This window comes from Pleuronectes platessa, chromosome 2, assembly GCF_947347685.1.
Source record: "Pleuronectes platessa chromosome 2, fPlePla1.1, whole genome shotgun sequence".
NCBI classification, from domain to species: Eukaryota; Metazoa; Chordata; class Actinopteri; order Pleuronectiformes; family Pleuronectidae; genus Pleuronectes; species Pleuronectes platessa.
In genome coordinates this window covers 27,392,699-27,418,026 of record NC_070627.1, presented here as the reverse complement: position 1 = coordinate 27,418,026, position 25,328 = coordinate 27,392,699, and the positions used below count along the sequence as shown (strand labels likewise).

Sequence of the window (25,328 nt, the reverse complement as noted above, 5' to 3'; positions counted from 1 at the left end):
TTCTGAATGATGAAGTAAATTTATGGCAAAGATATTTACTATTAAAACTCCATCGGGTCATTTTTGACCCATGTGTGTAAACTTGATGTAAAAATACAAAAAATATTTTAGTTCATAAATTGAACATTTAAATAATGATTTATGGTAATCAAAAACAAGCTATTTAATGAATACTTTGGATATTAAACGATGAAATAAATTGATTTCCAAAAATATAGCAAAGAAACACTCAGCTGTGCATGAAATAACATTGTAGGTCAATACGGGTCATTTTTGACCCATGTTGGGCCTTAAAAGGGGTTTGCATAGCTTGTGTATCAAAGGGTTAAAATGGAGAAATTTGGACTCCAGGCGTTTCTGTAGTTGATGTGCTTTGAAATGAAAACATAGTAATGTGGATATAGCCTTAGTGTCTCTCTTCATCCTTCCTCCTCTCGCCTCTCACCCAAATATTTCTCCCACTAGCCCAAAGGCAGGCTTCCCACCCTGATACTCGGGCCAACCTGGCTGCGTGAGCGACCGTGTGAATGGCATGTGTGCAACAGGGATTGTCTTTTAGACGCCAATGATATCAGGTTGCAGCGGCCACACTGCTCTCACGGGAGCAGTGCTGGTCTTCTTGAGATTTGAGGTCTTATCTATTGTCTCCGCATACATGTCGCCGCCATTTGTTTAGGTCTTGACCTTTTCTCTCTAAAGAGCCTTGAGATGTATAGTGTTGGGATTTGGCACCATGTACAGGAAATACAGAGCAAGAAGAATGTTAAAATCAAAGCAAATGTAAAGATATCCTGACTGGGCCACACAGTGTCCATATGACATCCAAATAGCCTAACTGACTAAATAAACCTTAGACCTCAAAACTGTATGTGCTTTCTTTCTCTGTAAAACTAAGCTGTATTCTGCTCAGACTTTACGAGTACAAGAATTAATCTGTTGTGAAATTGGTGGTAGGCCCCTTTAAAATAATCTTATGTTAAGCTATATTTCACTGGAAAAGTAACTGGGGCCTAGCACTTATGCTAACGCCTGGGGTGGTTTTCCATCCACTGACGTTTCATCCTACCAATTAAATTATTTATTTCCTCAAAGCAAATTCCAAGGGTCTGTATAGCTTTATAACTGTTACACACCTAAGGCCACGTCACTTACCTGCATACAGAGTGCTTGTCATTGGTCAGCAGAGGCATGAGGTTGCAGTGGAGGTTTTCAGCGAACCATCTCTGACCAGCTGCGCAGCAGCTCTGCAGCAGCTCCTCAGCAGAAGCACCTGGACCTGCGGCACAGAGACATGCGGGTATGCATACATCAGCACACACACGACTGATGGAATAAAAACAGTTAAATCCTCCATGTCTGCTCTGCTACAGTGTAGGGAACAGACGGAGGCCTGAGCAGTGCAGAGTGAGCAGTCCGACAGAAACATATGGTAGACTGCACCAGGCCTCAAAGGCGCCTGTAAGACTTCCACAGCTGAGTGAGGAGCTGCAGCCCTGTCACCAGAGTACAGTAGCCCATTTTATGGTCTCAGTTACTTCTATAAATAGTTCACACAAGTTGGATGTGAGTCCTCAGTGTGACAGAGTCAGTGTTTAACTTCAGATGAATCACCTCCGAGGTTTGGACAAACATGAAACTCTACAGGATGAATCGTCTGAGTGAACTGAAAACACCTGCATTGGCTAAGCTCGTGAATTTTTGACAAAATGTATCTGAAGTTATAATTTCTCAGGAAGGATGACATTTATTTAGTGATTCAATTATTTTACCTTGACAGTTATAAGAGGGATGCAGGCCAGCCAACTAAAAATACATAGATAATGCCAGTATGAGATGAGATTGTAAGACCTGATGAATTGCATATCTTTATGTTTGGGTATATGTGTTGTAGCTATAAAAGCCATAGATAGTTTTAATACCTTAAAATAATAGCTTCAAATCAGTGTGATTGTACACAAATGAATAATAGCTATTTCTGTCATTGCCACAGCGCCCCCTGGACACCTAGACTATGTAACTCTACTGTACCATATTGGAACATTACGACCTGCTTTACGACGCACTCCAAACACAAACAACCACCATTCTCAATGAAGACATCCTGGCAGAGCCACAGCAGAAAATGCATAGGAAGTTGTTGGATGAAATAAGGAAGAGTAAAAGAAAAGGTGGCAGAGTAACAGCTAAAAGAGGACAAAGTATGCAGGACTGATGTCGACCTGTCGTTGTTGGACAGGAAACTTTTACCTGTAAAAGTGCAGGTGGGGTAAGAACATCATTTGTTTGTGGTATTGTCATTTACCAAATAAATTCTGACGTCACCAAAATTGGAATGTTTCCAGAGCAACAACTCAGACATGAACTTCACTTTTATGACCCTTTTCAGGTATTGTTGACAGATTTAGAAAAGGTTTAACCTTGTTTTTTGTGGGTGATTTGTCAAAAACTTAATTATTGGCCATAACATGATTCTATAGTTGGATTTGGTTTGACATAATGCTTTTCATTTGTTTTTTATTCACTCAATCACAGTTGATGATGAATCATCGTGGAAGTTCGACTGACTGGTTGATGAAGTTGGCGTATGAAAGCCTTATGAATGGCTCTGTGAATTCAATCAACTGTCATTATTAAAAGGCCATTTCAGTCGTTTAGTGAAGTGATTACCGAAATAAAATCTTCAAAACCATCTCCAATTTGCCATCTAATTGTTCAAAGGAAAAATGGATCATTTCAATGTCATCGATGCAAAGAAACGAGCATGAAACATTTTCAGCCGGGATCCCATTAAATCTCCAGAAATGAATGAATGCATTAGCTATTGCTAAATCTCACATTTCTGCTGATGCTTTTCAGAAAAATAATTTTTTCTTCCAGTTATGCAATTTGAAGCAAACCTTGCCTACGTCAATTGCTGATGTGGCAGCCGTCATAGCAATCACTGACATTCTTCACTTCTCTGCAGGTCCCACAGACCAAAACGCCCCCCCACTGCTGAGTGTGTAACAGTCAGCCTGGCTGCTTCGCATGGAGCTCAGTTGGTGGATGAGCAGTGTGAGGAAGCAGCTGCTGCTGTCTGGCACTACTGAGAGTCACAAGCTCGTCAGCTTCCCCATCACCTCCACGTCAGACCCAATGCTGTCTCACCCTGCTGCCTTTATCCACATACTAGCTCCAGCGCACACGCACCCACGGGCGCACACGCACGCACACACACACACACACACACACACACACACACACACACACACACACACACACACACACACACACACACACACACACACACACACACACACACACACACACACACACACACACACACACACACACACACACACACACACACACACACACACACGCACACACAGCAAAATTACCTCTGTGCCCTTTGAAGAAAAGCCACTGACAAAGAGCTTTTGTTTATTATCTCAATAAACCATTGCTGGCTTATATACATAACAGAACATTTACATATTGTTCAAACTAGTGCAGTGTTCGTTCTAAACATGCCTGTTCTCATGTCCTGTGTTAATGCTCTGGAGCTACTACAGCATCATTCCTTGTCATTCTTTGTCAACCTCAAACGGTTTTACAATATACTGTCACTTTGTATTGTTTGAGTGCTGGACGTTGTGTGCAGAGCTAACAGTCTATGGATCAGAGTGAAGTTTGACTTCATCCTACCTGCCTTAGAAGGTTTATCTCCGAAGAAGGTTTTATAGTGAATGTATTTCATTAAATGAAAATGGATTTACTTTTTTACTGATCACATGTGCGGCTAAAGTTTGAACTATTTACTAAAATGCTGTTAGGTACAAATCATGGCTTGTCAGCTATTTCAGAGGCCTGTTAAGAAACTGACATAATGTTCAGACCCAAGCTCACAACGTTGTGCTTTTACTTTACTTTTACTATGATGGGGAGTAGCGCCTACATACACGCCTGAATGAAAAAACACAAAGAATATAATGCATTAAAAAGTAAACTAAAAAGATTTAGACTCGTGGTTCGACCCAATTACTGCAGTTTAACCAAAGTCCCCCCCCCCCCCCCGCCCACAACACACACACACACACACACACACATACATTGCTGGTCAATTTTTATTAATATTGAACTCGTCCAAGTCACCAAATTGACACTGTACTTTCTCAGGCAATTTACAATAGACAATTAGATGAACGGTTCAACATATGTGTTCAACATACAGACAGACAGACAGACAGACGCTTGTGGAATTAGGTATATTCACCCTGCTCTGAAATGAATCTATGTATGAAACTCAACTTTTTTTTTTTTTCAGTCTCTGCCATGACTCTTTTAAAGCTAAATACACAATCCTTTATATAACATAATATTATCCAATTATTATTGCGGAACACATGTGCTTTGCTGGTAATGTAATTTAAAACATTTTCAAAAACATTGATGTCAGACACTGACATCAATGTTTTTACTGTTGATGAGTCACACAACATCTGAATTTTAATTTCACAGCCTCTGAATGGTAAATGGTTTTGTATTTATATAGCGCTTTTCTAGTCTTGATGACCACTCAAAGCGCTTTACAGTACAATTTTACATTCACCCATTCACACACACATTCATACAGTGCATCTATTCGCAGCACTTTGTTATTCTATTTGGGTTAAGCATCTTGCCCAAGGACACTTTGGCATGCAGATGGGTCAGACTGGGGATCAAACTGCCGACCTTCAGGTTAGAGGACGACCACTCTACCCCTCTGCCACAGCCGCGCTCTGAAGCACATTAAATAAATTAAACATTCGCTAACTTAAACATTTGGCTTTTACTGTGACTCATTGTCCTTTCCCTAAACATTGTGAACAACAAATTTGAATCTTATTCATATTTGTAATATGTAATAATCTATTCATTGTCGTTTTCTTCAATGAAACTCTGATGTAAAGGTATATACACTCATTTTGCATCAAGTCTTAATGGGTTTATGCTATGTCGGCTTCCTGATATTAGTCCTAAAGTCCGAACTATCCAAAAACAAATCTTTTCACACAGTAAACAAAGTGAACCATGGTTTGTTTGATCCAGATCCAGACCAACTATTTTGGTGAGACCAAATTTTGTTCCATTGTTCCGATACACGGTCCGAGGCAACTTTCACACCTGTTATTTTAGCTTGAACGACACTGAAACATTCAGACCCAACAAGGTAGGTGTGAGAGATCCTGAGAAGCAGAAGCATTATCTGGGTCTGAATTTGTATGGCAGAAAAGGAAAAAATGGGGTTTTACACATGGAGCCTGAAAGAGAAAGTTAGAAGTGGTCCATTTTCTCACTGTCGTGTAAAGTATGTTCCTTGGGTGCTTGCCAAAGGCCAAACATGAGGTTCAGCCGTAGTGTCAGACAGAGCCAAATACTGAGGAGTAGCCTGCTAATTACCTGAGAAACAATGGAAACATGCAGATACATTTATATTCCAGAAACCTCACTTCTGTCAATAGCTATTGTTGAAAGAGTCAACACTCTTTCTGGGATGGCAGCACAGCCTCCCTTCTAAATTGGGCTGTTTTGCAGCAGACAGACCAAACCCAAGACACATCCTCCCACTTAAAGAACTCCCATGGGGTTTGTCTGGACTGATTAGCCTGGCCTCACTCCCCCTGCCCATCATTACTCTGCCAAACACAGACATGTCTCACACCACACTGAGACACATGGCCGACACATCTGCGCCTCATGGGAGTGTATGACAAAGCACCAACTGCAGCATGACAACATAATGTTTGCAGCGATTAATGTCTCTGTAGTGTGGATGCCCTAGGTACAAATTAGGTGATAATAAACTGATAAACTTTGCTGATTTATCACATTGATAAGAGCTGTCCAAATATGTTTTCCAATTAGTGTTGACTATGATGGACGATGTTCTGAACTTACATGAAGTAAAAGTGGGTAAAAACGGAGCTTTGCAAAATGAATTTACAATATGTTTCACTTAAAGACAATGTTGTGCTTTTGCCATTAAAATGAATGGACTGGATAAGCCTTTAAGTTGATCAAAACTAAATGTCTTTATGTTTTAACCATGGATCATATGACAGTGTGTTGAAGGAGCTGGTTGTTGACAGTAAACAGCAGTAGATTATTATACAGCATAATCACAATATACAGTGGATAAGTTGGTTTAATCATCAGTTGCCATTTTCCACATCCAGTTCCAAGTGCAGTACACACTCGCCTTAAAGCTCAGTTTTTGGTATCCTCCAACTCCTGCAAAAATATCTGTTGGCCAGTGAAACCAAAAAAACAGAGCTTAAAGTCACTCAAATCTGTTGTAGTTTTAAGTAACATGTTAATATGTTAATATACAGTTCTGGGGGAAATGGAAACTCAATACTGGCAGCTTCAGTCCATTCATTTCAGAATCTGAATGACCATCAAACCCTACTCAGGGTAAAATGCTTGGAATTGAACTACAATTGCGAGAAAGGGATATAAAGTGAGGTTGAATTCTAAGGGTACCAGCTGAATAAAAACAAAACAACACGGTCTCCAATGTAAATGAGAAGAAAAACTCCCCAAGTTCCTCACAGACGAACAACATTATGGATTCTGCCTTTCCGGGCCCTGAATGTTTTCTGTTTCAATGTGTTTATTTGTGCAGCCAGTATGAATGGACTGATGAGACACTTGGGGCATTCAGGAAATAATATGAGCAGGCCAGAGCGGGTAATGGTTTAGAACAATGCAAGGATGCTAACTTTCTCAACTCCCACCGCTCGGAATCCGTCACAAGCTTTTCTCACCCAGAAACACACAGTGACGGCCATTCATCAATATGCCTCCTAACAAAATAAACCAGACAGAGTGGAAGTTACTTTCTCTCTGTTCACAGCAGATTGGCAGGAACAGCGTTGATGACGAACTCTTACAGTGTACAGTGACTTTGACCTGTTCACTCCAGCATGACCACAACAGAATGAGTTCTGGAGATGTAACAAATATCTTCAATTCTATTGAGATATGAGCATAACATAGGAAAATGTGGATTTCATCAGTGTGTCAACGTCACCTTGTGATTCGGTTTCTCTGTGTCTCTAATCTTTGTCTGTACATGTTTGGTTGTATCCATTATCTTTGCTTTGTTTTGTCTCTGTTCATTAACATACTGGCTCAAGTCCAAATGGCATTTGTTGTACTAAATCCAAACTTTCATATTATTGTGTTTTGCACAGAATGGTCTGAGCTATGCGTTGATGGAATTGAAAACAAAGCCCCCCTCCCCTCCCTCGTGGAATCTTTTCCGCTCAGCCCATTACAGATGTTGGAAGCACCAGCAGCGTTGCCAGACTCGATGACCTTCTGTTTTTGATTCAGTTTTTAATTTGGGTGGTTTCCGTCAAGAATCAAATCCCAATAAACCGGCCTTTATTGTTATGAGTCATTGTTATTGAGATCATTGGTTAGCGTCAAAAACAAATATATTAATAATTTATATTAACGACAATGAAACTTTTTAATTGTTCTAAATGTTACCTCTATTAAAGCTTTGTGGTAAAGCAATTGTTTAAAGGTGCTGATTGATTTACTTTGCAGAACTAAGCTTTAAAGCTTTATTTACTATTAAAGTAACAAGTTCGTTATTAGTTACTAAAGTAACTAATATTCTCCTAATATGCACATATGCATATGCTACATGCACCTATATGGTGTACCTTAATATGGTGTGTTTCCATATTTTTATATTGGATCAAATCATGAATAATGCACTAGTTAGACTTTAGCTATAAACCATGCTCATGTTAATCCTCATACCAAAGGCTGTAAGAAGAAAAGGCTGCTGCAGCTGCAGCTCACACACGAGCAGCATTTCACTCACTTAGTTTTAATTTGCAGTTTCCTGTCAGTAAATAAACTTTTCCAGCCACAGATCAAACCCGACAAAGCCATTTCATTTTTGCCAACAGGCCCCTTTTTTAAATCTTGCCTGGAAAGACAGGTGTATTTTTACAGAAACGATTGCTCTTCCTGCTGCTGTAAAAATAGCCGCAGTGTTAAAATAATAGCAGGGTATCATGGTCTCTGGTGGACGTGCAGTATCTCTATAAGTCATCTGGTGAACAGCAGCCTGTTTTCAGATCAGCCCGAGGATTGTTGAATTTCCCAAACCCTTACGAGGTTTTAACATGACCACATCGATATGTGAGCATCATCCCCATTTCAACTCTGCCCTCCTTCTCTCTCATCCCCCCAGGGTCTCATCTGTATAGCAGATGGGAATATAATGGACTGAAGGCTTGGAAGGACTGTCCTTACCCTGAGTAAGGGTAGAGGCTTCACCAAATAGAAAAATAAAAGCTCTGTACAGTACAGCACTTCATCTGTCACCGCAAAGCCAGTGCTACCAGCTTTCTTGTTGCTCTTAACAATTATACATCTTTGTTTAGCAATGCCAGGCTCCTATAATGCCCAGTCTGCCCAGCTCATACACCAGTCACACCAGCTCATACCTGTCTCCAGCGACACCCCCGGGCTACGCTCCTGCTGTCTTACGAGACACCTCTGCCACAAGACATTTGTTTTACTTTTAATAAGCATGATAGATTAATAAAGCCTTAATCTGATTTAGCTTTATATTAACATGAAATACTACCATGCCTATATCAAATCAATTTTTTATTTATATAGCCTCATAGGGCTTTACAATCTGTACAAGGTACAACATCCTCTGCCCGCCACCAATGACAAGAAACAATTCCCCAGAAACATTTAACTGGGGAAAAAAGCAGAACCGTTGGGTTTGTTACACCAAATTTATACCAAATTAAGAGTAATGAGTCAAATCCCGTATTCTGTGACACCCGCTCTCTTGTTACCTCATTATGTTTAAAGTTGTCAGCATCAGGCAACTTGATCGTGGTAAGAGTCCACCAACAGCAGCAGCAGTTTGGATGAGATCTGAGCTGTGGACCAGACACGGCCCTGAAAGCAGAGTGTAACAGAGCTGAACTCCTGGCAACAAAATCCAAGAGACTCTTTCAGACCGACATCTCTCCTCTGCCAGAGTTGAAAAAGTGAAATAAACCCTTTTTTGAACGCTTTTCCAACAGAAAGAAGAAGAAGCAATCAGCAGTCAATAAACACATATCCTGGCATGCCCTTGAACTCATATTATATCCAATATAAAGCAGGTAATATTGCGTACTGAGAAAGAGAGAAGATACACAAGAAAGATTGCTATGAAGGGAAACCTGCTACAAAATCGGATTATCAATCGAGAAAAGCAGGAAATTGCAAGAAGGTCCCAGACGTCCCAATATTCCCAATGTCTCACCGTGAGTAAGATGTGAAAATCTGTATCAATCCAAGTTTGGAGACTGGAAGAAGCTTGTATGTGAACAATCCAACAAACCTCCTTTCAAGTATGGATCTCTCTTTGCTGCAGCACCGGCACCTTTAAGATATTGTTTGGCCCTTGCTTTATTTCACTCCTGCAGATGCAGGTCACTACTCTCATAAAAAATAACAGCCCCTTTTTACCCTGTCATTAGATCATGCTTATTATAACAAGCATCGATCAGAACCTTTTCAAATAAATCTATTCTTAATGAAAATTTCCCAAACTACAGCCTAATCGGGAAGGATTGGATATAATGAGAAAGACTGGGAGAAACTGAGGGATCATCTCATTTGTCCAGTGCTGAACGCTGTCAATCCACAGCCCCCCCCCCGAACTACACCGGTATCTTTTTACTCAATTTCAAATCACATACAGCTTGCCAGACATCCATAAAAAACATTCTACAGCTATATTAATTCACCAGTGGGTAGGATTTTGGGGGATCTATCAGCAGAAATGTTGCTTAATACCCGTAATAATTTATTCATTTGTGTATAATCAGCTGAATTAAGAATACTAATTAATTGTGTTTTTGTTACAGTAGCTTGAGCCCTTTATATCGAGCGTGTCGTCTTCCTTGGAGACTGCCATGTTGAACCACAATGTTTGTATGTAGCCCAGAATGAAAGAAAAAAGAATATGGTTCTACAGTGGGACATTTCTATGTTACCCGACTCTACCACCATAGAATACCCTTTGCTCTTTGAAGAGGAGAGTGATGGGAGGGGAATTAAATTGGTTGCAATATACACCTTCACCTCTAGATTTTACAATTCACAGATCATGGCATATGGTTCGAGGCCCTTTTGAATTCCTTCAGTCCTTCATCTTTTCTAAATTCTGTATTAGAAATGAGAAATGTAAATAGTTGAGTAAGTCTCCAGCACAGTAATTGTAATATTCTCACAGATTTATTCTAAGAGCTATAGCTTGTTTTCTCCCAGCCACTATAAAGCTCTTTCCAATATTTTTGTCATGGTCTTTATGCATTAGACTCTGGGTTGGTAGACTAAGGGCTGTTTCACCCAAAATGATAGTGAAACCTACTGTGCTATCTCACAAACCTCCAGTGTTTCAAGTGTTTTACTTCTTGCAGACCAAAATATTTCCAATGAAATTGTTTCTTTTCTTGCACTATTCAGAGTAACAAAGACATTGTTTCTGGAGATGTTGTTGAGGTTTTATAAATTCAAACAAAGTTCCTGTGACCTCCATTGTATTCTGGTAAAGGCAGAAATGTCACTGAAAGAACTAAATGGGCACATAAAACCAAAGCTATATGCATACCACATACCAATAGAGAAAAGTGACCCCAAAAGTGACCCTAATTGCAATATGATATATGAGATAGTTTCGTAAAGACAAAAAATGTCCCACTTTGTCTTCACTTCAGTTCAAACAGCTCTGACAGCAGAATGCTCTTGGCTTTAAACCTCAATTTCCAACTCTTGCACATGATCCACTCATAAAACTGTTATACAAGAGGCCCTGTTGCCTTGATTAGATGCAAAAAAAACATTCTTTTGTTTCCCTAATTACGTCCACTGCTCAGAAGAAGAAACACCAAAGACATTTTTTTTAAACACAACAGCATATCCAAGTGATTGTTGACTTTGACTCAAGTTTAACTCCTTCAAGCACAGATTAAAATGTTTGTTTTTTTTGCACGATGAGCTATTTGATGCTCCACTTTACTGTGAAAGCAGTGTGACCTGGGTCATAAGAAAAAGCAGACAGCACGCGCTCATGACCCAGCTATCTCTGCACGGTCGCAGATAAGAGGAACAACCTCTGTGACATCATCATTGCTTTTATTCCGAGGATTTGCTCCCTGCCATCGAGCCCCATGAGCAAAATGGCTCTGACATCGGCTGAGAACAAAGCAGGAGATAGTGTGCTGACAGGCTTCCACAGATCCAGTTAAGATATGTAGAAGAAAGCTATCAATCGGAGTTATGTGTAAGACACATAACCGAAAATGAACACCAGTCATCCATTATTAGACCATATCTGTGCTCGTATATTTTAATGCAGACATCTTAAGAGACGTTTTCTCCATTGTTGGGAATAACAAAGACGATAAAAAAAAAACTGTCTTTGATTTTTTACGCACAGACGGATAGTGAGTCACATTCCATTCAAAGCTGAGGAACAACGCCCAAGGCAGTGGAAATAAACGAAGTACACGTTCTTTTTGTGCCAAATTCTGCTTAGAGACATTAATACAGTGACACAAATGGGATCGGTCCAAGTTAGGATCAGTGTGTATTTCTAGACCACTATGTAAACACTGGCGTACGCCTGTGGCTTGTGCACTGTGCATTGAAATACCAACTTGTGAAGTCATCTGAGGTTCATATTTCCAGGTCGTCAACTGTGCAGTCTGTGTGTTTAGCTCCCTTCTCAGAGAATGCAGTATATGTTTTGTGATTGGGGTGATACAGAAGGCAGACCTTCATACCAACAGAATTACCTAGGGACAGGTATGCGAGAAGAATTGAGGCATGAGGGGTCAAACTAACTTCCTTTAGGGTCCAAGGTAATAAGAAACCTTCCCATGTAGCACACATTACACTGCTTTCCCACCCAGTAAGAGAAAAATATATCTTACCACTTGAAGATTTCGTGCTAGATCACAGGACTGGAGAGGGAGAGGATGCAGGCTCACCTGAGGGCCATCCATCTCGGGCTGATAATCAGAAAGAGCTTCCACTAACATCACAAATAACTGGGATGTGTCCCTTTACTATGCCTATGTGTTACGGACACCCTGTCTCGGTCAAGTTGATACTGTTGGAAGCACTATTAAACACCCTGATGGTTTGGGCCTGCTGCTGAGTATGGGTGGCTTCATTTCAAAGGTTTTCCTCCTGATGTTTTCACTTCAATAGCCTGATCTGGCAAAAATCAATCTACCAAATAGAATCCACTGAACATAATGCTGAAGCCAAGAAGTGGCGAGTAGGAAAATAAACCAAACACAGCTGAAACTTATGTTCAACAAGTAAGAAAATCCTTCAAATCCCACTGATATTTGCAGTAATGCAAAATGAGAAAAAAGCTAAACCTACAAACTTGGTATGTCCTGTGGTTCCCCACCCCATTTTGTCAAGATAAGGATAGAGATTAAGAACTCACGTCGCACAGTGAGAGTGCACAGCAAGTAGGAATATTGAAATAACAGGTCAGAAGTTGATTGTTGAACGATGACAATTGCAAAAACAGTGTGGGCGACATTGCGTAACATGCAATAAACAAATAAATGGCATCTCCCATTTCCTTTAAATGGGACATATTATGCCCATTTCACCACAGTTGATATGGCTCCTTGGGGTCTTAATGAAATGTCTGTAACATGTTTTGGTCAAAAAACCACAAGGATAATTTTAAACAGCACCCTTTTAACCCTGTCTAAAACAGCCTTCCTCAGATTGACCTGTTTTGAGTGCACAAGCAGCCATTTGAAGCAACTTTAAACACAAACTAACAGCAAACTAGCATTAGCTCCCTGCTGCTAACCGTAAACAAACAGCGATAGGTCCACCAGAAGCGAGCCGCAGACATGGGTCCAGCAACCCGACATCCCCTAACGAGCCCGAGCTGAGGAGGGGGCTTTGGCATGTGACTTACCCCGACGCAGGCTCTGCTTCTCGGCCAGATCTCCGCCTCTCACCCCGCTCACCGGCTGGTTAGTGTTCCCCCTCGGCTAGCTTCCCAGCTAACACCCGCAGCTTCGAGCTGAGGAGGGTGCTGTGGCTCATAACGTAACCCGGTCTCCTCCTCCACCAGATGTCCGCCTCCGGGGGGGGGGCTATGCCATGTAGACCGACAGTGACGTCAATTCTGGTCGTCTTCCCATTCGACGCACTCTATGGTATAGTTTCTTACATAGAGGAATCACAACAAATCAAAGGAGTTGTTTTTTTCCAGAGTTTTTGGGACGGTAGACATGCCAGATACCCAAATTAACGTGTAGAAGCACTACAAAAGTGGATTTTTCATAATATGTCCCCTTTAAAACCCAGGTGTGCTTCTACCTTGGTGACTTGTTATTAGAAGGGCAGTTTTTCCAGGCAGTAAGAGAAAGATTATCTCAAACACGTATTTTGTGTTTAACATTTGTACATGCCTCGTGCACCTGCCTCTGTAGGCACATGAAGACATGTTACTATCTTCATAATAAAAAAACTTTGATCATAACATGGGTGCTGGAAAATAACAACAGTTTATATCGTAAACTAAATTGGTGGATGTAAGAAAAGGTCCAAAGACACAGGGCTAGTTGACTTACGAGAGGGAAGACCAAATTGGATTAAAATCATTGTTTCTAGTGTAAATGGGGCTCATCCATGCTAGCTATCACAACTCTAAGCTGCTAAGTTCCCCATTACCCTGAAGATCTCTAAAGTATCAAACTCAGTCTCTGTTTGCACCAGAGGTTTATTCCAAGAAAAACAAACTTGCAACAAGTGTTTTGACTAGATAATAAAAAAGCTTTCCTTCTACACGTGTTGAATCAACACTGTTTTACATGAACTAACATAAAAGAGAAAAACTGACTTGGAATTGTAGAAAACTTTATCAGATGAGTGCTCTAAGAAGACAATTTGAATATTGCACCCATGTCAAAAATCCCTTCTCCTTCACAACCTCCTGTACTAATGAAATTGCCCTTCTGAGATAGTCATTAGGACAAGTAAAAATGCCTTTAGCAACTTTAAATCCTCTGTTTGTTTGTTCTTGTAATGTAAAAATAGCCTTTTGAAAGTTTTTTAAAGGTGACCTGGATGGGATCATTTAAGTCTTATATAATTAGAAACTGGAAGCAGAAGCATTCAGACCAGATGCCAGGGCTGTGCTGGGACAGGAGAGCATTATAGACATGATGAGTTTGTCTTGATGACATGGAGCTGGGCCAGAAACTCTCTGTGTCTAGGACCAACTGCAGGGAAATCTCTGCTGCCTCGTCCCGTCCTAACGATGGATCTGTGAGCTTAATGACACCAGACACTGCTGAGCTGATGGAGCAGGTGGTAAACAGCCATGCTGAAGTCATTTAGTGTAGGAAACATCACGTCTATCCCAATGAACAACCTTTGCTGTGTTTGGCACTAAAAGAGAAATTAGGGTTTATCAGAAATTAAGTTTTTATATTTGACCATTATTTCTATCTGTAATAAAAGCAATGCACTTACCAAGTTAATGGATGGCAACCTGACATGAGACGTCTTTGCTAAATTTCACAGCAGGGCAAAAAACAAGTGACAGCTAGGTTCGTCCAAACATAGCAAAAGTCTATCTATAGTAAAATGTCAACACAGTTTACACTACAGCATCCATACTACAATAGTACATTTACCATTTGTCTACACTTTGAAGAAACCAGATATGTATGAATTCTTCAGCATTGAACAGCTGTTAATGCTAACATCAGCTATGTGCTAATAGCAAAACATACAAATAGTTGGTTCATCATAATCTACTGTGCCACTAAATTATCAGACTTAATACTTCTAATTTATCTTTCAAAATTATATAATGTGATAATTTTCATTTTAACAAAGCAAATAAATTTGTGAGCAACAGGGATTTTTTTAAACTGCAACAAATTGCTCTTTGTGACTGTCAATATTCCCCAACACTGTGTGACACAAAAATAAAACTGAGATTCACTGTACTCTGTCTCACACAGTTAAAAATCATTTTCTAAAATCACTGTTCTCTGCTACGGGAAACCCACAACCTATAAATTAAGTTGTCTCAGATAGTTCATTAATGACCTTGGAAATTAGTAGTAGAAAGTAGTGAAATCCCCAAAACATTGACGTGAAAAGAACAGAAACACCATGAAGCCTTATCAAAGCTACATTGGTTTGTTGAAATATTCTTCAAAACAAATCTTATTGTGGATATCACCATCATTATTATTCTGCCAAAGGCTGTGATACAGAATCACAGCCTGGCAGCAAAGCAGGGAGAGTCCTTATGTTCAATTAGAGAAGTCAAAGGTGGGAGGTCCTGGCTGTCAGTCAATGCATGAATGCGCTTCTGGCTAGCAAGCTCCAGATTCCTGGATAAGAAATGTTGGTCTTAAAATGAGGTGTGGTCAGGCCAATTGTTGGTGCTGATGGTCTGCTAGTAGATGAAGTGTAAGACTCAATCCACCAAGGTACAAGAACACCAAGCTTTTAAAGTGAATGGGAGATGGTACCCCAGAGTCCTGCACATGTCCATTCTTGCAAACCTGCATCTTGCAAACCTTCATCTGCATATGACACACCCCCACCTGAACTGTCACCTGTGATTAAACACATGCTACATACACAGTCACTCATATCAAATGGATACCGGCCTCCTTGTACTCACATTTTAGTGATTGTGTTAACTGTGGCACCAGCACCTGTGCTCCTACAGCGGTCAACCTGTATCCTCAGTGAAAACATGCTGAGGCAGTTTGTTTATCAGAAGCTAATACTATTTGGCACTTTAAAGAGCAGCACAGAACCTAACAACATCTTCACCACTTCCTAATGTTATCGATTTTGACTTACAACTAATTTCGCTGTCGGCAGTGACAGTTATTTGGGCGGATGATTTTTCCTGTGCCTGCGCCGTATATTATTTTTACCCGTTACACAACCATATCTGACCAGGTATAGGACTATATTGCACGCTGATTGATTCCTTGCATGTTAGACCTAAGTTTTGATCCATGTCTGATACTGTTGAAGTGACTTTCATTTTTCACTGTTAAACTACAACAATTTGATAAATGCACTTGTGCCATGCACTTTATACCAAGCAATCAACTGAGTGGCAGACCCTGTATATCTAAAATGAAAAAGTGGAGAATGATATGAACTATCAGTAAAACCCACTGCAGTGGATTAGTGCTCTGTATGTGCTTTGAATCCTTTAATGTACATGACGAGTGCTTCAACATGATACATGTGTATAAGATGTGACATAAGCCAAGAAATCCAGTCACTTGACCCAGCGTCATATGTGCTGCAGCATTTCCTCATTATACACACAGCTCACTTTGGCCTGTTTGTATGATAAATCCTTTGATGCAGTAAATCATTTCACTAATCCAGACATGCAGACACAGTTGTGTACATACTTCCCTGCTTGGATTGGCTCCAGATTTCTGATCAAAGTCTAATTTTTCCAGCTCAGTTGTTGCTATTGTACAGTATATCCCAGAGGAAGCAGTGATTATAGATGAACAGATGGAAAGTTTTGTCCGGCGTTTACTGAACACATGCAGACGACTTAAACGCAGGTCTGCCAGTCTGCTGGATGTGGATGGACTTGAAAGAGACACTGTATAAATTATCATTTGAAAATGTTTTCTTTTTTTCTATTTCTCTTTGAGGTGTAACAACATAGTCAGCCATTAGCTGACAGTCCACATTGTGTAGGGCAGATTCCCCGACCATCCTATCTGTCAGATCCTGAAAGTGTGACAGGACCTTTGATTGCACTTTTCCTCAGGGAATTTGTGGGACCTTGAATCAGACAGTTTCCAGAGCCACACAGAATCCATATAGAGCACAGCGCTGTGTGGGTATGCCTCAAATTCTTTACCTCCATTACACTTAGTTTTGCACATACAGTGCTATAGGTAATTTTAAGACATCTTCAGATTATTTTCTGAGCTACAGCGATCATATTTGTGCTGTAGATAAATATCCTGTTTTATATTCTCCTTATAAAAAAACAATGTATTTATATTTAAAATTTTTGGTACTTTTGCTTTCATGATGGCTTCCCTGAGCTTTGCATAAATTCAAAGGGATACCATTCCAATGTTTGTCCTCATAGACCATCCACAAGTCAAAGTTGGTCCAACCCAGCCCTTCAATATGGTTTCATTAAGTGGACTTCTGAAGTTAGCTTTTCATTAGCTGAGGGGTTCACATATTTTTCCAAACGACACTGTAAGTGCTTGTGTGATGTGTTCAATGTGCACAAGAACAATGAACAACTACTTGCGTGTCTCACTGTTGTAGCTTCCACATGTACAACTTGTTCTTTTGGTTTGAGTGATGTGTTTCTTCAAAGGTCCGCAGAAAGCGATCGACCATAACTGTACCATCGTGACTATGAACCTCACTATGAAAAATGTAACTATAAACATTAAAGCTTGGTGATACATCTGTCTTGTTTCCTTGTCCTAACAAATACTGAGTTATTGGCATATCTCTGCAGCCACACATACATTAGATCCAGTAAGCAGCTTGAATTGCACCTCCTTTGAATGTAGATGCATTCACTGTCCTTATACCCATTCATTTGTGTAATATATCCAACACATAAAAAGCAACAAAAATAACGTTTGCCAATTAAAGACATTGACAGAACAACCCCTATAATGTTCCTTCTGACAATTGATAACATCTATCAATTTAATTCAATTTACAAAAGGCAGATGAAACATTGTATCGGTATCATTCTGTAACACTGAGGTAAGTCTATCTAGGGTAGGGCGATATATCTACTTTACTTGATGTATCGCAGCTTCTTCCACATTTTCACGTGAATGTTTTAAGCTGTCAGCATGAAATTCTCTTTTAGTTTGGCTTCTCTCTTCTCATGGCCCTCTCACAGCAGAGTGTATCAGTAGAGGAGGGGAGAGACTCAGACAGAATGGAGATAAAGAAAGTGAAGAGTCCCAGGAAGTTTACGAGAGTTCAGAGATTGTTTTTGACAGTTTTTTCATATTCTTTGTGAGCGCTTAACCGAACGAATCAGTTTAAAAAACGATTCTTCCGACGTGGTGCATTCAGGGACCATCAGAAACGCTAACGTCCACTAGCTTAGCCAATTCCTGTGGAATTTTATGAATTTAACTTTGTACAGTGATTTAGAGGAGATTTAAAAAAGATTGAGATATATATGTACGGTGGCCCTGAGAGCTCAACGAACAGCAACTTAAGAAAACACATGCAACTTGACAAAACACAAGCAAAGTAAGAAAACATCTCTACACACACGCACACACACACACACACACACTCACTCGCTCCTGGTATTTCATGATGGCCTGATACGATGATGATTAAAAAAATTAACGTGACGTTCACTCACGTTCATCGTAACGTTCACGTTAATAATATGAAAACTGATTCATTAAGTTCAGCGTTTGCAAAACATATGAACACCACTGTACTGTACAGCCACTGCAGAGCCGCGTTCGGCTCCAGAGCCGCGGGTGGCCGAACCATGTGTGGAACCAAATTTGTATGGTGTATTGGACGTTTTTGTGTCTCCTGTGGCAGCACTGTCCATCACTTTTAGCTGTCCTCTGGAAACACTTCCGTTGTGTTTTCTCCTCTATTTGCAGCGCATTTGTCTATTTGCAGCGCGTTTCTCTGATTGCAGCGCGTTTGTCTATTTGCAGCGCGTTTGTCTATTTGCTGCGTGTTTCAGTAATGTGTTGTGTTGTGTTGTGAAATTGATGAAGATGTTTTCTTACTTTGCTTGTGTTTTGTCAACTTGCATGTGTTTTCTTAAGTTGCTGTTCGTTGAGCTCTCAGGGCCACCGTATATATGTATATCATGTATCGCGATATAGCCTAAAAATATTGCGATATTTGATTAGGCCATATCGCTCAGCCCTACGTCTATATAGTTCTTTTGTCTGAAGGTGACATATTGTATACATTGAAAATAATAAATCCCTTACTTTAATACTAATCTAAACATAAATGCAGGTTTTTACAGAAGGTTCACTTATGTTTTCTTGTCCAGTACTCATCTGTCAGGTGTACTCTTATTATGTGATGTGTCAGGTCTAACAGTTTAGTGGTTTGTGTCAAAGTTACAGTAGATTCTGATATGAAAACACACAATATTCCTTTCAAAACAATTAATGCAAAAAAAATTAAATGGAGTGACACAGAGGACAGCATTTTTAATCCATTTTGGGTGAATGGCAAATGTCTATAAACATATCTTGAGCAGAGAGATGTAACAGATGGAAATCTGGGCCCCACACAGGCCTCAGACAGCTGTTGCCATCATGGCTGATTTATGGTGACAGTAACGTCAGGACTGACTCACCTAAGTCCAGGGACAGAGACTGTGAAGCAGCCACCTGACAGATAAATCATCCTCTTTAGATTGAGCAGCCACTCGATCACCCTGACAGACTGTTTAAGGATATCTGACCGGCTGAGTGCCATTTATTATAACGCCCTGTGTGGCAAATTCATATTTTGTCCACTTTGGTCAGCTATAGTTCTCGTGACGTAAAGTATGTAATCCACCCATGTCTGCTTGGGTACACGCTGACCCCTATGCGGACGTCTGTGTGCTGCCAGAAATTTGTGAGTGCGCTGCCTGTACGCATCGACTGTGCATACTGCAGGAGCGATATCCACCTACTGGAATGGAGTTTGGGCTCAAGTAGGCATGCCGGCAACACTAGTATGACTGGAACCATGGTTATGTATGTGTGACCGGAATGAGAACACAACTCTCATGGAAAGTGGAATATTTTGTCAACCCTTCATATTGCAAGAACCGATTTCACAAGCTAAAGGGCAAAAATACCTGAGGGTGACGTGGGTGACGTGGCTTTCATAGCACTGCCATACAAGCCAGTAGTCAGTCAGATTTACCTTTAGCCTCACTGTACCCTTAATGTTGGCCTGTATCATTGATCACAAGGCCAAAAGACTTGACGCTAAGGTGCACAACTGAAGTTATGTCCCGGTCATCTGCTGGTGGCCACTAACACCTGCTAACTATCTACTGGTAGTTGGTATTTCCATATTCTAAAGATATAGAAATACTGCTTTAGGTTCCACCAGCGCATTCTCTTTTCATCCAATCCCAACCTGACACGGTCTCCTTGGGCCAATCATACATTAGGTGTTTTAGTGTATAATGTTCTTTCTTTCTCCAGTCATTCAGCTGTCAGTTCGTCTCTGCAATTTCTGAGTGACCCACCTCCACTCCTTCACCACCTCAACTTAGAACAGGTCATCTGCACCAGTCATCCAGAAGCCCATCATATTAGTCCCAACTCCACACTCCATCCCTAATCAGAACCAACAGTGTAAGGGAGGGTTTACACCAAAGTCTATTTCGATTACAATAATTTAATTTTCATTCCATTTTTACTTTCTCATTAGTTTCTCCTTAAATCTCTCCTGATTTAAATGAGAAAGAGGCCAAAAGACCCCTTAAATAGATCACCAAATCTTCATCCCCCCTCCCCAGAAAAGTGCCAGGATACTCTGACCAATGTGCACATGTCTCATTGTGTCCTGTGGTGATGTGTATACACCTGCTGCAACCGACGCTGTGATCAATGATATATCCCTGTTCGATGTTTATCTTAAACCTACACTGTCACTTTTACAGTTTGACCCATTTCATCCCAATGTAAACATATAATTCCTCAGCACGCTGACATTAAGCAATGACTTACACACAGGTGGTGCAACACGCTGCTGATCTCTCAGACAGTCTCCCTTTAATTTGTCACATGGGAGAAAGGAATCACTCAAAGTAAGCAAAAGGAGGGCTTCCTCTAATGATTAGTCAATTATTCTGCGGATTATTTTTTCAATTCTTCAATTAATTGCTTGGTCTATACACCGAATGAAATATGAAAAATGCAGGTGAATACATATGAAAAAGCTAAAGATTTACTCATCAGATGTCTTGTACTGTGTAAGAAACTGTCTAAAACCCCAAAATATCAAATTGACTATGGTATAAGGTACATTTACAATAAAAGAAGCTACAACTGTAAAACGTTAAACTGTTTGGATTAAAAAAGTACTATTAATCAATTATCAGACTAGAAATGCTGATTAATTTCCTGTTGATCTGAACAAATCCATCTACGGGTACAAATAAAATAACCTATAATGACTGTTGTTGCTTTATTGTAAACCAGTTTGAACCTAGCAGGAAGAGAAAGTATGATTTTTCTAACTGTCGCAGTTCTACTTCTATCTAAGCAACCATTAATAAGTAATGATTCAATTTTTCAACATCCTGAAACAATAAAAGTATGGTATATGCCCAAAGGTATAAAGACAAAAAATATATTTCAGTGCGACTTTATAAAAACGTCAAAAAGAGTCACTGAGTAAACTATAAGCAGGTAGCTGTAGCTGTTACCTGCGAGACACACTTTGTCGATTGTCGTCTGAAAGATAAACCCAAGGCCAGCTTCAGGAAAACATTGGGAGGTTTCTATTAAGATGTTTAAGAGTTGACAAATCCTACATAGAGCTTTGCCAGTGCTGCTCCGAGATGATGAGTCAGCTCTGTGACGAACTGATAGATAACTCCCTCTAAACCCTTCCTCCTGCTGAGGCTCCACAACACAAAGCAATGTGTCATTTTTGGGATGAAGCTTTTGGATCAGGTCTTGATCCTCCAGCGCTGAACAGAGGTTTCTCCTCATGTATCAATGTGCATACAGCCTCATAATAAATCAAAGCGGGCAGGCACACAGTGATTATGTAATTACATTATGTCATTAAAGGATTAATTGATTAACACCAGCCTCCTAATAGATTAAGAAGTCCTAATAGATAATTTATCATCCACATGCTCTATTTAAAAAGCCCTTTGATTAAATGTGTTGAGCATGTATGTCAAACGTGATTTTACTGGAGGGCCGGACACACTGTGTAAAACAACAGCTGTACAATCTGTGATTCAATACAACAGTGCTGCGTTGGGTCCTGCATTTACAATGGTTCAGATACATTATAAGATGCATTGTGTAAACTGCGTTAGACGTTGATTGAACTCTATGATCAAGATCATTCAAAACCGAGATAAGCCCTTTACATTCTGGCAACATGATACTATGAGAATGATGAATGAGCTACTAGCAGGTCCTGTACTGACAGCTGACAGCTATCTGAAAGAACAAGACAAGCTCTGGAGTTTAAAACAGCATCGGAAGGCGACTGTGGCTCTGAGCTTTGAGATCTCATCAAGACTAGAAATATACAAATACAGACCATTTACCATTATATTTCCCATGATTTGAGATGGAGATCAGAGATGACAACACCCTCCCTGAAATGAATTCTGTCACTCATTTTAGCCATCAGACGCCTCCATGGGCTGCATGTCGAAGTCACTTCTGCGGGTACTGATGACAGTATTAGTGAGGAGTCCAAATTAAAGGGCTGACCTACAATAATTAAATTCCTGGTATAAGCATAATGCTGGCATGCACCTTTCTCTTTCCTATCTTTGCTTCACGATGTCGCAAAAGTCAAGGGTCTGGATTAACTGCTTGACAGTGGACATGCCTGACACTTGGTGCTGATACGATCACCGTAATTACAACATCCAATCATAGTTCCCCCCTTCAGACAAACAACATAGCTGTCGTGTTAACATGCCATGATAGCTGTCCAAGTATTCCAAAAGGAAAAGAACGCTTACAATAAAGAACCAGATAAGGACATGCCAGATACAGCAACTCCTCTGTGTCAGGCAGGACCTGTGTTTGTGTTATGGTCATCTGATTTGCTTGTATCTGTGCCGCCACCTTAAAAGTTAAAGCAACCGAACCACGACGAGGTTCGGAATTGTGAGACATCACCACATTCAAAGTGAAACTGCAGCTTTTCAATTGAAGCCTTCAAGGCATGTGGTTGTGTTCTCTTGCAGAAGTAAACAATTTACGTCCAGCTTTAGTCTTAATCTCTCTCTGCTCCCCCGACAAATATTTGTTTGTAATTCAAACTGAAGCTTGAAGCCCCAACATGTGAGTATTGCTGAAACAGCCTTAGTAACTAGAGTGTACAGTGTAAGTGTGTATTGCATATAGAGGCCCCCGGGGCACCAACATCTGGAACTGCTAATGCCTCATGTTGCACACGGTCATTTCGTATGCATCCACAATGGATCAAATAACTAATAGCTATTACATTTAAAGAGCAATGGCCTGTTTTTCCTATTCAGAACAATTGTTAGTATATTGACATTTTCAGCTAAATAAACACTCCTTTTGCTTCACTCTACAATCAGAGTGTAGAACTCTCTCACACGTTCTACTGTGTACTTCCGGCTAATGACAGATTTTACATGAGCTGATTTAAAAAATGTATTTCTGATACATCTGTACAGGTGAATTGTGCTTTTCCAATTTCTTTTAAAGAAGTAGAGGAAATGAGTATTTATCATGAACGGTGACAAATCCCCCCCAACCCATGTGATTTTGAAGATGAAAAACCCTCTATAAATCCAAGAAGCAGATATCACAGAAGCACTCACGATGTTGACACTGAGGGGCAGTAAAATACAATAAAATATAGATTCTAAATCTTTCAAATGAAAATCTTTCAATCTAAGACCCACCTCTGAAATAAAACAAGCTGAAGGCTGGAGGCCAGAGACAATTTACTGCCGAATCCTAACTCAAGCCTGTCCGTCCGTCCGCCTGTCTCCTCTGGGAGAGCTGAGGCACTGTGCAGTAAAAACAGTGGCGAGGCCTTGTTCGCTGGGTGAGCGATGGCGGTGACTGCTGTGAGAGGATGTTCACTGCCGGGGCTCAATATTTATGTTCCCGCTCAGATACCTAGAGACTGGTGAGTGTCACCACTCCTTCCATACGCTCATGACATATGGCCTTGCCTGGTGTTTATAACAGGACAGGGAGGGGAGAATTGGGCCTCATTCACCAGCCGTTCCAAAAAGGAAACTTCTTCATAAACCCCAATTACGCAGTTTTTAATAAGATTCTGACATTCACCAATGTTTTCTTATCTTGGATTTGTTCCTATGTAAGAACAGAATCTACTCTTACGCTCGCTTGACAACTGAGATGCTTGTAGAAAATAATAATTTATACTTTTCATTCTACAGTTGTATTATAAGATTTAAAGTACCCTATTATTTTATTATTTTTGTCATATAAAAGACAGACAAGTTGGAAATGGTTCAGAGGAGAACACACACATAGTATTTGGTCTATACTGCAAAATCTATCACCTTTAAAACACATGTTGAGAAGGAGAATAATTTGTCACAAAAATAGTCACCCATCTTTAGGTTTTACACACTGGTGTTTAAATATTAAATGAGTCACTTGTTGTATAGTTTGACTGATTCAGCTTTTAATTAAAAGGTTCCATCCAAGTGAAGCCTCTTAATTCTGAAAACCAGGTTTATTTCTGATCTGAGATGAGAGAGGGCTCAGGAGATCCAACAGCACTACACCACTCCGAGCGGGGCCTGAATCCAAATATTATTCATTGATCTGAACCGGCATGTCCAGTCTTGATGTGTCCGTCAGGCTCAGATCCACAGATGCTCAGCTGAGGGTTCACCTGCAGGGCTGTGTTTCCAATGAGTCTCTACATACAGATAACTCTGTGCACCTTCCTTCACTCTTTCCTTCCCCCTCTCTCTTCTGTGTTTTTGACTAAAGCTCAAATCAAACAATTTTTTCTTCACTTTCTCCAAGCAAAGCTTTCACTGAATGTGTAACTGTATCCCATGTAATGTTTTTGCGGTAATTTATGTTCACTGCTAACAAAACCAATTATAACAACTTTTTTTTACGGTTTGAGTCCGGTGTAGCGCCGTCTTTAGTTTTTCATTCATCTCATACTTAAGAGCAACACGATTGGCTCAATATTATAACACATATGCGAAGCTTTCAGCAGTTTAAGATCGTGACATGAATGTGAGGTAGATATTTCTTAGAAAACTTCTTAAGAACAAATTAAAGAAAATTCTTGTTAGACTGCATCGCAGAAATAACTCTTGCAACTAAAGCAATGCATAAAAGAAAAAGGTTTAATAGTTTCAAAAATTGTGAAAACCCTTCATACACTACCTGCCTTTTATCAAAGGACGGAATCTGATGAACATGGAACAACTTTACACGGAACCACAGATTTGACCCAAATTGATGCAGCTGTCAAAAAATATTTCCAAGTAACTC

At 40.1% G+C, this 25,328-nt stretch overlaps 1 protein-coding gene across 2 annotated transcripts in view; it reads right to left on the bottom strand.

Moving 5' to 3' along the window:
* Positions 1–25,328, bottom strand: part of fbln2 (fibulin 2) — a 72,448-nt gene that overhangs the window by 41,368 nt on the left and 5,752 nt on the right. For both annotated transcript variants that reach the window (XM_053438339.1, XM_053438344.1), the window contains exon 3: positions 1,153–1,276. In XM_053438339.1, coding sequence (XP_053294314.1) covers positions 1,153–1,276 — 124 coding nt within the window. The remainder of the gene's footprint in view (positions 1–1,152; positions 1,277–25,328) is intronic.